Genomic DNA, 13,714 nt, shown 5'->3' with positions numbered 1-13,714 from the left:
TCCAACTGGAGACTCATTCATTACACCGGGGAGATCGGACTGCAGCCTCCGGTAAGACGGCGGGAGGAGGTGTGTGTGTTTTTGTCAACAACTCGTGGTGTAAAGATGTGCAGACTGCATACAAGCACTGCTGTCCAGATCTGGAGTTTCTACTGCTGAGATGTCGTCCCTTTTACCTGCCAAGGGAATTCACATGCGTGTTTTTGGCTGCTGTTTACATCCACCCGCGGGCTAACTACACAGCGGCGCTCAGCAAGCTCTATGATGTCATCAGCGCACTGGAGACTGCTCATCCCGACGCTGTGTTCATTGTCGCGGGTGATTTCAACCAGTGCAGTCTACGGACGGTATTAACTAAATACCACCAGCATGTGGACATTCCCACCCGTGGCAAGAACATCTTAGACCATGTTTACAGCAACATACGTGGTGGACTAAAGGCCGCACCTCGCCCCCCTTTTGGAGACTCAGATCATTTCTCCTTGTTTCTGTATCCAGCCTACAGACAGAAACTTAAACAGTCAAACCCTGTCATCAGACAAGTTCAGCTGTGGACACATGAGGCTGAGAGCACTCTACAGGACTGTTTTGCTACAACAGACTGGGATGTGTTTAGAGCTGCAGCCACCCTGGAGGACTCTTCTGTGAGTATAGATAACTATGCTGAGTATGTGACTGGGTACATTAGCACTTGCATTGAGAACATTGTGCCCATCATACAAGTCAGGAAGTTTCCCAACCAGAAGCCCTGGATTAACAGTGAGGTACTGAAAATGCTACGAGCCCGCTCTGTTGCATTTAGATCTGGCAATGATGCTGAGCTCAAAGCTGCACAGTACAGACTGGACAAGGCTATAAGATCAGCCAAGAGACAGTACAGAGAGAAGACAGAGGCATTCTACTCCACTGCTGACCCCAGGCAAATGTGGGAATGTCTAGACCTAGCTCTCACTCCAATCATTATGAAGTGCTTTGAGAGAGTGGTGCTGTCTCACATTCAGAGCAGTATACCGGACACTACAGACCCCTTGCAATATGCCTACAGGGCCAACAGGTCCACCTCAGACATCATCGCCACTGCCCTTCATGTCTCCCTCTCCCACCTGGAGAATAAAGATTCCTACGTCAGGATACTTTTCATTGACTATAGCTCCGTTTTCAACACGGTCATCCCACACAAACTCACCCACAAATTGTCATTTCTCGGGCTACATTCCTCCATCTGTGACTTAATGTTTTCTGTTTCATATCCACACAAGCATGAGGGATAGTTTAAACTATTGAAATAGTCCACTTTGGAATTTGGTAAGAAGATGTATTATTATGCCTGGTTGTCAGGTTAGTTCTGATAAAACATCAGATTGGAAATGGATATTATTTATCAATTTGCATCAGTTAAAATGAAATAGCCAGACCAGAAATTGCAGTTTCTTTTATCTTTCTCATCACACAGAGTTATAGGTGTCTCACTGGATCAGAAGCTGTGGATGGGCTTGTCATCACTTTAGCTTTGGGGAAACTTGGAGAGTGCTCAGGCCTTGACAGGACTATGACAAAGAGGCAGGTTAAGGCCAAAGCCTGTTGAGGGTCAGTGGTCAGCAATCCAGTTCATCGGAAGTTGCTGTCATGTTTGCAGAGGGTGCCAAGGCTTTCTCTTCAGTTTGTTGTCAAACAAAGTCACACTAGTACAGGTTGTGAATGCAGTACAAGGAGCACAAACATTCCATATTCTACATAGTGAAGTCTGGTTAACCACTACTGAGTTGGGACCTGATTAAAGCACTGCAGATTAACATCATTGGTGGAAAGGTGACTTTTTTTTAGAGAGAATGATGCAAAAGAACCTCCCACTGACACAAAAACATAAATGGTGAATAATGTTGATTCTGCTTCAGTCCTCAGATGTGTTAAAGGGTTCATCCACAAGGAACAAATAAACAACATAGTTCCATACACCAAAAACCGAGCACCACCACAATTCTAAACAAGACTTGGTCTCAGAGATAGCAGAAATCTAGTCTCCAGACTACACTCTCACTTGCTTATTTTAAAGCTTAATGTGAAGACTTACAAAACTGTGACAAATCATCTACTCAGGATAGCCAAAGTAAAGAAACCCCTTCCAGCGGAACTTGAACTGGCTAAAACATTACCACTGATATTCAGAGGAAAACGTGTCATAGTTTCCAAGTCTCTGAAAAAAATGGATGTGAACCTGGCTTATGAAGGGCACCAAGTTATGGTTCGCACTAAAAAAAGGCCTCACAGAGATTTACTGGTGGCCACATATGGACAATTTGTTCTACATAGTCGTGTCATCATGCACTTTTAAGGCATGTGACAAAAGCGCCTTACAACCCTAACCCTAACCTGCCCCATTACAACCTGTCAAGTTTCAAAAGGGTCTATGTCAACAAATGGTAAATCCCCTTTCCAGCTTTCTAGAGGAAGACCAAATAAGACAAAACTAGACATCTTGCCTTTATATAAGGTCAATGGACAGTATGACTATCTTAGAGACAAAGTGGTTCTGCAACAAGCCACAAGTTTCAGTGGTAGCTCCTAAACTGTGGAATCAGCTGCCCCTTCATGTTAGACAGGCTTCAACTCTTGGTGTTTTTAAATCTCTTCTTAAAACACATTTATATTCACTGGCTTTTAATACATTGTGAGAATTGTAATGTTATTGTATTTTTGTATAATGTTTGTATTGAATGTTTGTGTGCAGCACTTTGGTCAACAACAGTTGTTTTTAAATGTGCTATATAAATAAATTTGATTTTGATTTGATTTGATTTGATAAGTGTACGTTACACACAAAAAAGAGAAGTCAAACCCAGCACAGTCACTGTTGGAGCTGCAGTCAGAGAAAGGAGAGACCCAGTACAGCAGACTAGGTTTACAGTTATACTAGTCTTTCTTATGTAGTGATTTCTCCATAATTACAACGAGATAGTGCGCCTGGGTTCCAGTTGAAGTATAACCTTTTAGGTGTTCATAGTTGCTTAATATCTGACTGACAGACCCAACAACTTTATCTTATTTAACATTTTTATTTACCAAAACAAGTTAAAAAAGACTACAACACTCAAAACTTATACCTCCTGACACACAGCAGCACTGCTTGGCTCCACTGCACAGGACCTAAACATTTCCTAAAGCATTGTTCCCAGCCTTCCTTTTTCAGTCTGATTTGGTCCTGGTAGTTTGGTGGTCACCCCCATGGCAGTCCGTGAGCATCCTTCTTCCTCGGTTCTCTACTCTCTTTTCCCACCCCTACCCAATAACAATATTGTCACAGCTTCATCTGTTCCTGCCACGCCTCTTGCCTCTAGCCATGCCACAGCCACGTAACTTCCCACTCCCAGTTCCAAGCCACACCCATGTCATCATGCCCACGTAATCATAGTCATCTGTTTCACCTGTTTCACCATGCTTAAATACTCACAGCTCCCAGTCATTCTTCGCCAGCTTATTGAACGGTTCACGCCCAGTAAATGTCCAGCATACTTTCCATGTCCTTGCCTGATCTCGACCATTGCCTGTCCCACGACCCACGCCTCATGCCTGCCCCTTGTTGGATACTGCTTTGGACTCTGATTACTGGTTACCGTTCTCGCCTTGCCTTTCTGGACCTCGCCCCTTGGATTCTCCCTTACTGGATTTGGCTTCTGCTTTCTGACTCATCGGTATCGACCCTCTGCCTGGACCTGGACTTTGCCTCTCGCCTCAGCCCCTTTCAGACACGTCTGTCTGCTACGAGCTTTCAAGCTACGAAGGACTTACCAGTTCCGGTCTCGCTCCCAGGCGGTCACGTGAGTGCCCATTTCAGAGACCTTGATCCTGCTTTTGGTCCGTTAACAATAAACACCTTAAAACTTTGTCTAAGTGTGCTGGTCCTGAATCCTGCCAAGCCTCGCCTTGTCAAATATTGGAAATGTGAAATCTACCTATACTCATCAATCACTCCAGCGCAGAAAAAACAAACAAGATTGTCTGTAAGGAATGTTCACTAAAAACAAATTACAAACTACCCCAAATATATAAATAAATAAATACACCCTTAAAGAGACAGTACACATTTTGGTAATGTTCAGTTCTGTTTTTCTTATGATTTAACATGTCACATTTATTTATCTTGTATTTTCAACAAACTAGTTACACCTTTGGGGTTTTAACCCAAAGGTTACACTGAGAAAATGCTACTTTGTTTAACGTGAATTAGAATGGTTGTTTGGGTAATAGGAGAGATGTATTCTTGAGTCTACACAGTGAATGCATTTTTTGGGGTCCAAGCCTGCAGAGGCAACGGAACACATCTGCAAAGCAGCAGCATTTCCATGCATCCAGCATAGCATGGAACCCTATTAAAACTGTTTCATTTATTAGGGCCCGCCATCAAATAAGACGTAGAACTTAACTTTGCCGTACATTGTCTAAACTCTACAAAATTTTATGTGACAGATAGGCATTCAGTGCTGAAAATGGCCACATGTTAATGTTGTGAATTCACCACTGTGCCACTTAGTGGCAGTATAAAAATACCCTATTGTGTTTGAAAAATTCTCCTATTTACACCATTCCTCCTAGCAGCTTTAAAATTGTGTGAAGTTTAGACCCTTTCAGAAACCAATAAAATATTTTGGCTGGTTTGGTTTGGCTGGGGCAGCGTGATAATTTTGGAGGTGTCGCTGTTGGTGCATAACTAGCCATTCCACTATGTTCTCGTGGGCCGAGCAGCATGAAACTTGGCACTTATTTAAAACTAGTATAAATATGGGAAGGCTAAAAAAATCCAGAAATAAGCATGGCAAATTATCTCGCTAGTGCCATTTTGAATGCAGCCCCTGTGACTAGTTTAACATACTTTTTTGAAATTTGGTACATCGGTCCAGGACCTACAAAAAAGTCTACTGGCACCGTATCATAAAATCTACAAGAAGTCAGCCATTTTGAATAAAATGGCAATTCTTGGCAATTTTCATGCCACGCCAAATGGCCTTTGGGGAGCACAACATGAGTTCAGGCTAGCAGTCGCCCGACCAGACATCTGCACATTCCGGATCAGTTTGGTGCACAAGTGCCCGTTATCACTGCTTGCAGTTTCAATTATTATGATTATTATTAGGAATCTAAGTCAGTAGAGGCATGCATCAAGTAGAGCATCAATTCTAGATGCCAAGCTCTGGAGCCAGGCCTGGAGGTGGGGCACACTGGCGAGTGCCTGGTGTCCGGGTTTTCACCCATGGAGCCCGGCCGGGCACAGCCCAAAGAGGATATGTGGGTCCCCCTCTATGGGCTGTGGGAAGGGCTAAAGTGGTCAGGTGCAATGTGGAATCGTTAGTGGCAGTCTGATCCTCGTCTACAGAAGCTGGCTCTTGGGACATGGAATGTCACCTCTCTGGCGGGGAAGGAGCCTGAGCTGGTGTGCGAGGTCGAGAGGTTCCAGCTAGATATAGTCTGACTCACCTCAATGCACGGCTCTGGAACCAGTCTTCTCGAGAAGGGTTGGACACTTTTACTCAGGAGTTGCCCCTGTTGAGAGGCGCCGGGCCAGACTGGGCATACTGGTTGTCCTCCATCTTGGTGCCTATATGTTAGAGTTTACCCCGGTGAACAAGAGAGTAGCATTCCTTCGCCTAAGTGTGGGGGGACGGGTTCTGACTGTTAGGTGCATAAGCTTATGCTTATGCACCTAACAGCAGTTCAGATTATCCAGCCTTTTTGGAGTCCTTAGAAGCGGTGCTAGAGAGCGCTCCTCATGGGGACTACCTTGTTCTGCTGGGGGACTTCAATGCTCTTGTGGGCAATGACAGTGAGACCTGAAAAGGTGTGGTTGGGTGCAACGGCCCACATGATCTGAACCCAAGTGGTGTTTTGTTATTGGACTTCTGTGCTTGTCATGAATTGTTCATAATGGACACCATGTTCAGGCATAAGGGTGTTCATATGTGCTCTTGGCACCAGGACACTTTAAGCTGTAGTTCAATGATTGACTTTGTTGTTGTTTCATCTGATCTGTAGCCGCATGTCTTGGACAAGACTGGAGAAGCTGTCAACTGACCACTACCTGGTGGTGAGTTAGCTCCAATAGTGTGGGGGTGGAGGGGGGGTGGATGGGTGGGGGGGCAGGCCTGGCAGGCCCAAATGTATTGTGAGGGTGTGACAAAGTGGTTCAGTTTGTGTTTACCACTTGTCCCTTATTCTTATTTCTGATTCACTTACTTTCTCTAGTTGGTTATAATGCTTAGATTTAATCCCACCAGCACGTCTTCCAGTGAGGAAGCAGAGCCTGGGGATCTTGGGTTGGGCTCTCCAATCTCTGGTGTTGAGGTCATTGAGGTGGTTAAAAAGTTCCTTGGTGGCAAGGCCAAGGGGATAGATGATATCCGCCTGGAGTTTCTTAAGGCTCTGGATGTTGTGAGGTTGTCTTTGTTGACACGGCTCTGCAATATTACGTAGACATCAGGTGCAGCCCACCTGGATTGGCAGACTAGTATAGTGGTCCCCCTATTTAGGGGGACTGCAGGGTGTTTTCCAACTATAGAGGGATCACACTCCTAAGCCTCCCTGGTAAGGTCTATTTAGGGGCGGACCTGGAACTGGACTTGTTCAAATTCAAATGATGCCTAACCCTAAACACCACCACCCACGCCTTTCTGTGCTGCAGCACCATTATTCATTCTGTGCTGCCACACTACCCTAGTCTTTTTGTGCTTCAGTGCTGCTTGAGTCTTCTTCTGCTGCATTTTCTACCCAAGCGTTCCTAAACTGCAACGCCATTCAAGTCTTTTGCTTATGTGACATTACTTGAGCCTTGCTGTGCTGCAACACCACCCAAGCCTTTCTGTTCTGCAACACCAAACAAGTCTTTCTGTGCTGCAATGCCACCCGTGCCTTCCTCTGCTGCAATGCTGTCAGCGTTTTCCAGTGATGCAACATGACCTGAGTTTTTCTGTGTTGCAGCACCACTCTAGTGTTTTTCTAATGTGACACTACCTGAGTCTTCCTGTGCTGCAACACAACCCGGGCTTTCCGCTGTTGCAACAATGCTCAAGTCATTCAGTATTGCAACATGATCCAAGTCTGCCTGTGCTGCAACACCACCAAAGCCTTTCTCTGCTGCAACACCACGTAAGTCTTACTTGTGCTATAACACCACCCAGGTGTTACTATGCTGTATCACCAACCAAGCCTTTCTGTGCTGTAATGCCCTAGTTTTTATGTGCTGCAACACTACCCTAGTCTTCCTTCGTTGCAACTTTGCCGGACTCCTACTGAAATGCAATTCTGCCTCAGTTTTACTATGCTGCAACACCGCCGGAGTCTTTCTGTGTTTAAACACCAATAAAGTATTCCTGTGCTACAATGCCACCTGAGTTATGCTGCGCTGCAATACTACTTAACTCTTCCTGTACTGAGACAACACCCACATCCTTCTGTGCTTCGACACCACATGAGTCTTCCTGTATTGCAATGCTGCTCAAGATTTCCTTTGCTGCAGTGCCGTTCTAGTTGTATGATTCTGCAACGCTGCCTGAAGCTTCTAGAACTGCAACATGACCCAAGTCTTCTAGTCTAGTCTTCTGCTGTAACAACACCAATGAAATGCTACCTTAGTCTTCCTGTGCTGCAACTGTAGCAAGTGTGTAAAAGTGTTTATATTTCACCTAAATCCATTTTCATTTTCCATGTACATTTGTTTTGTTTTTTTATTTGTGCATTGTACTTTATTTTGGTGGAAGAGCTTTTATTTACCTTTTTCCTGCTGCCGCATCACATCCTGTGTGTTTGTGCTGCCCTCCTCAGTTGGCGCTGAGATGCGCTGGAGAGAGGTGAGTGTGCAGAGTCATCTTTTGTTTATATGTTAAAATGCTGAATATGTCCTAAAATTTAAGTTTGTTAAACTCACAACTTGTTTTATATTGTTGTTGAGCTGTTTTATGTTTGGCACAGCATCGTACTGAGTGTTTGATTCCCACGTTGGTGACATTTATCAAGTTTTACCGTGCCAATGTGATTTCTTTTGTTCTTATCAAAGGTGTGTGTGGGGAAGCTTGACACTAAAACTGCTGTGTTGAAAATATTTTTGTTTTAAACAGGTATGCAAGTTGGTTCTTTTGTGTTAATTGGTTGTCAAATTAATGTATTTTAATTTACGTTCATAGTGCATTACAAAATTATTTTGTTAGTAATTTTATTTGAAATACATATAGTTTTAACTGTTGGGCAGGTTACTTATTTCTGTTTTGGGTTTAAATGAATGGATATTTTTACTTCATCATTTGTAAACATTTGAGGGGATTTTGGCTGTCCTTGCGTGGTTTTGTTGTGAGTTGGCGCTGAGAGGTGTGCATGGGGAAGCTCGACACTAAAACTGCTGTGCTGAAAATATTTTTGTTTGAAAAAGAATAAACCCGTTCCACTGGCTGCAACTACTTCCATGGTCCTTGTCTGCTGGTTCTTTCACAGACACAAACAACGCAGAGTACGTACGACAGATGACATCGGTTACACAACACAGCCTTATTCTTTCACACCATGTCCACGACACCACATTTGAGCTCCAAAGCAAGTTTAATGTCTTTTCTAATAATTTTCAATTCAACATAGTGTACTTCAGCCTTTTTCCAAGCTACATGGAGCCAAGGCCTCCCTCCTAGTTGTCTTCTGATTACAACTTCCTTCTATGTTCGTTTCCAACTTCAAGAAGGCTCAGGAGGAGGCCTCTAATGTTCCATGTTTTTAGATTTACACCCCAGTAGTACAGTAAAAATACAATTTGCAATAATAAAAAAAAATAATAATAAATAATTTACATCTTTCTCCTGTGAAAATTTACTATCTTAACTTGTGTCCCAATAACAGAAGTTTTGGGTCCACTTTCCTTAGTCTGGTGTCTAATAAAGAAGAAAATTCTGTTTTTCATCAGCCTTAAAAAAAATTTACAGTCTCAAAAAACATAACAATCTTAAAAATTTATTATAAAAAGATGTGTGAAACTCCTTTACTGGAATTTACTTCTGTAATTATGATACAGTATCAATTTTACATTTCTATCCGAGTAAAATAATAATCCTGAGAGATTAATTCTTCATTAGTGTTTACTTGTTAATATATAAAAATAATACAGATCATACAGATATAAGGCAACATTACCAGAGGCAAGTACAGAAGTTAATTGTAGAATTATCTACACTTTATGGCCTAGATCTGCAGTCCCCAACCTTTTTAGCTCCATGGACCAGTTCATTATCAGACAGCATTTTCACAAACCAGCCTTTTAAGGTGTGACTGTGGCAATCTACATTTTGGCTGGTGTGCTCCCTCTGCTCTCCTGATTGGCGGAGTTCCTGATTACCCACAGCTGCTCCTGATTAAGTGAAACCTCACCAGGGTTCTTAAGGCAGTCTGGAGGGACAGACCAACGCTGGAGCATCGATTGCTTTTGAGTAATCTGTCTTGGCCTCACTTAATCGTAACTCACTTGAATGATTCTAACCTGTTTCGTGTCTGTGCCGGTCTAGAATCTCCTGGCTCTGAGGAAACCTGCTTCCAGATGCTGAAAGAACCACCTCTGCAAAAGAACCCTCTGACCCACTTACCTGAGAACCTTACCTCACCTCTGCAAAGGAATCCTGTGACCCGCTTACCTGAGAGACTTACTTACCTGAGAACTTCCGGATCTGGTACCAGTCCTGAAGAGCCGTCACTACCTGCCATTACGCCTACTTACCTGAAGTCCTGGCCTCCACGTTCGCTGCACCAGTAAGCCTGTTAACCTGTCAGAACCTGTCTGCATTTTACCTTGGTTCTAGTTTACTCAGTCTCGTTCCTCTCTCTCCTCCAGATCCCGTCTGTACTATTATCACTGTAAATAAAATCACTTACTGTTTGATAACCACTTGTGTCCGACCGTTACTGGGTTGCTCATCTTTGACGTCATCTGAAAATCATAACAGTGGCAAATAAATACAACAAAATAAAATGGTACAACCGGCATGAAAATGGGGGTATTTTTAAAAACATAATTAACGTAAATCCAACGTGTACTCGCAACTTTGTTAGTTGCGTCCTGGTATTGCGTTATCAACATGAATAATACCCTCTCCCCCCCTAATGTTCTCTGGTCAATATGGCAATGTTTAAACTTGCCCTTTAAAATAAGACACACCACAAATATAAAGTGCACAAAGAATACAACTCACCATAACGCTGAATCAGTGGGCTTGTTTCACAGTAATGAGACGGTTCCATCTAGGGATTCCAGTGATGTTTGTTTTTTTTACTCATTTTGCTAGCTTGTGGGTTTGTTTTTAGGTATAACGTACCACGTGACCTAGATAAGCATTTTGACATCCATAAAAAGTGAGTCCTAGGCGGTTGTAGTGGAGAGAATCTGGTCATTTTTTTAAAATAAATGTAGTTCAGACTCTGAAAAAAAAAAAAAACTTAAATATTATGTTAATTATTTTTTCTGTGTGGCCCAGTCCCAAATGACCCAAGGACCGGTACCGGTCCGTGGCCCAGGGTTTGGGGCCCTTCTTGCATTGATTACAGCTTTACAAGCTGTGCACAAGAAAATAGTTAACTTTTTTTTTTTCAAAAATTCCTGCAGCTACACAGCTCACTGGGCTCTTGATTGCAAACACTCAGGGTTCAAGGAGGATGCCACAAAAATCTTTCTCACAATTTTGAGTTGTCAACTAGCCGCCAACAGTTGCAACCAACTAAGATACTACCTTTAGCAGATGTCTGGAAAGCCCATGTACAAGGCAATGGTTGCATTAACACAAAACATTGTTTCATGTAGTCCCTCTGTCTTAAATGAACCTCAAATCACTAAATGAAAAGAAAAAACTGACCTGTCAACAAAAATGACTTTTTTTTTCTCAACAAAGCTGAATTTTATTATATAACTGTCACAAATGAGCTATGTGAAAAAAAATTCCCAGCACTATCACACTGCAGTTTGTAAAATATACTGCAATAACAATCCACAGCTGTTAGAAACTCCTAAGGATAGTAGCAGAATTTATCAGATGATGAATGATAAAACTTTCTTGATATTTTTAGTACGGAGATGATTGTTACAAATATTGTATAAAGTGTTCTCTTACCTGTGGTGTACAATGTAAGTCACAATGGAGACAAGCAGACAGAGCAGCATGACCGCAGTGCAGGCATACACCACCGGATGTAAGTAATCTCCATGGTACGGGGGGAAGGACAAAACTCTCTTTAAATCCTGGAACATTAAGAAAATTTACAGTGATTATTTAACTACATGTGTTGAGGTGAACAAAACCACAGTCTCGCTTACCAGTATTTTAATCATAAGAAAAACAGTATTTCTGCATATGTAATCTAAATGTTTTTATTCATTGTTTTCAGGATTTATATCAGTGTTATGTTCAGAATCAGTATTAGAGTGAAAACATAATGTACCTTGAGCAGTATTAATCATGGAACAGAAGTTTTAAAACTTTATTAATCTTGCCTATTTAGCACTATATTCAGTAATGTTTTAAGATTCATTTGATTCATTTAACATTAGTTTGAAGCATTTAATCATAAGAGTAGGAGTGTGTTGTTTATCATGTTTTTAAGATGTAATTTACTGATTTAGTAGCATATAATGTTTTAAGCTGTATGGAAGAGTTCCTGGAAGTAAGAGGAGTCCTTCAAAGTTATTATGAGTTTTAAGATGTAGTAGGCCTTTAATCCTAGGGAGGACTGGTTTCTCCGCCTGTGTTCCTTCAGTGTGTGACCTCTGCGACAGGAAATGGCTGTCACTGCAGCGCAGGAAGTGTTTTCTGCGCACCCACTTCATGCAGACGTCTGCACGCGTAGCGGGGGGGATAAATACTTCAAAACAGGAAATAATTTCAGACAATCTTGTGATGTTTTGGCTCAATACTTTTGAGGTGATGTGTCTTTTCACATCTTATTAGGATTGTCTCCCAGATGCATCCAGTTTTTATTTCTGTAATAACTTGGTGATTTTCTCTCTGCTTTTGGTAAAATAAATATTTAAACTCAAGGTACTGTCTCCTGCTGGTCTGTCTCCATCAACCAACTCGGGGAGGTGAAGGAAGGGAAAACAGGTGAAAATCCTTACCTCAACACACGTAAAAAAAAATAAAAATTTAAAAACTGCATAGAAAAGGCGGCTTTTCTTTTTTTGCAACGAATGCTGGAATAAGACACAACATACAACATAAAAAAGAAAAAAAAAATTTAATTATCTTAGTGCTGTCGTAAAATACTAATAGAATGATTGGAAAACATATTCATCACTGTTGTTCAAGTCCTCTTCAAAAACTTGCATTGTTAGAAAGAATAGATTTTTTTCATAGTAGATATTTTTAATTGTTTCAGAATCAGAAACGTTTATTGCTAAGAACATTTACACATGAAAGGAATTCGCTTTGGGGTCAAGGTACTACACAAATATTTTAAATTTAGTTCACACGCTCACATACCTTATATTGTCAAAAGTATTTGCTTGTCTTCCTTCACACATATATGAACTTGAGTAACATCCCGTTCCTAATCCATAAGGTTTAATATAATGTTGGCCCACCCTTTGCAGCTATAACGACTCTTGTAGGAAGGCTTTCCACAAGGTTGATGAGTGGGTTTATGGGCTTTTCTGACCATTTTTCCAGAAGCACATTTATGAGGTCAGACACTGATGTTGGCTTTCAGTCTCCACTCTATATCATTCCAAAGGTGTTCTGTGCAGTTGATGTCAGGACTCTGTACAGGCCAATCAAGTTCTTCCACACCAAACTCGATTATCCATGTCTTTGTGAAACTTACTTTGTGCACTGGTGCACAATTATGTTGGAACAGGAAGGGGCCATCCTCAAATTGTTTTCCCAAAGTTGGGACCATGAAATTGTTCAAAATGTCTTGGTATGCTGAAGCATTAAGAGTTCCTTCCACTGGAATTAAGCATCCAAAGCCCAACTTCTGAAAAACAACCCCACACCATAATCCATTTCATTAGGCTCTCTTTGCGCTGTTTTTGAGTTAAACTAAAGAACAAATTTTGAAAGTCTGTAGCTATTGACTCAACAGAATGTTTGCAATCTCTGTGAACTATATGTTTCAGCATCCACTGAGTTGCCTACCACTTCACGGCCGAGTTGCTGTTTTTCCAAACCACTCGCACTTTGGTATAATACCCCTATGACTTTGGAAGCTGACTGTGGAATATTTAGTAGCAAGGAAATTTCACGACTTAAGTTATTGTAAAGGTGGCATTCTATCTCAGTACCATGCTGGAAATCACTGAATTTCTCAGAGTGACTCATTCTTTCACAAATGTTCGTACAAGAAGTCTGCATACTATCATAAACCAGGTTTTCTGTCCAAGGAGTGAAGCCGAAACCAGACACGGAGACCAGAATTAAGGTAAGTGGTTTTATTTAAAAGGTACAGGTATCTACAGTGGTGGTAGTCAGGAGTAGTCTGGAAGGCAAGAAGGAGCAAGGTGAGTCTCGGGTACAAGTCTTGGTTTACGTGTTGAGAACAGATGAGTCTGTGAATAATGTCTCTGTCTTTCTTACAGGTGTAGAAGGCGTTCGTGGTGTCGAGGAGGTGACGAAAGTTTCCGAGATGATCCTGAAGGTAAGAGATCCAGCGGTCCAGCAAGGTAAGTAATCCAGACGTAATCTAGGTAAGTTTATATATATATATATATATA

The 13,714-nt window shown here is 41.8% G+C and overlaps 1 protein-coding gene across 2 annotated transcripts in view; it reads right to left on the bottom strand.

Annotated features, from left to right (window-relative positions):
- Positions 1 to 13,714, bottom strand: part of adgra1a (adhesion G protein-coupled receptor A1a) — an 89,687-nt gene that overhangs the window by 49,265 nt on the left and 26,708 nt on the right. For both annotated transcript variants that reach the window (XM_017438405.3, XM_017438404.3), the window contains one exon: positions 11,121 to 11,248. In XM_017438405.3, coding sequence (XP_017293894.1) covers positions 11,121 to 11,248 — 128 coding nt within the window. The remainder of the gene's footprint in view (positions 1 to 11,120; positions 11,249 to 13,714) is intronic.

This window comes from Kryptolebias marmoratus, linkage group LG2 (genome assembly GCF_001649575.2).
Source record: "Kryptolebias marmoratus isolate JLee-2015 linkage group LG2, ASM164957v2, whole genome shotgun sequence".
Taxonomy (NCBI): domain Eukaryota; kingdom Metazoa; phylum Chordata; class Actinopteri; order Cyprinodontiformes; family Rivulidae; genus Kryptolebias; species Kryptolebias marmoratus.
Note: the sequence above shows the minus strand (reverse complement) of the source record. Positions and strands in the feature narration are given on the sequence as shown.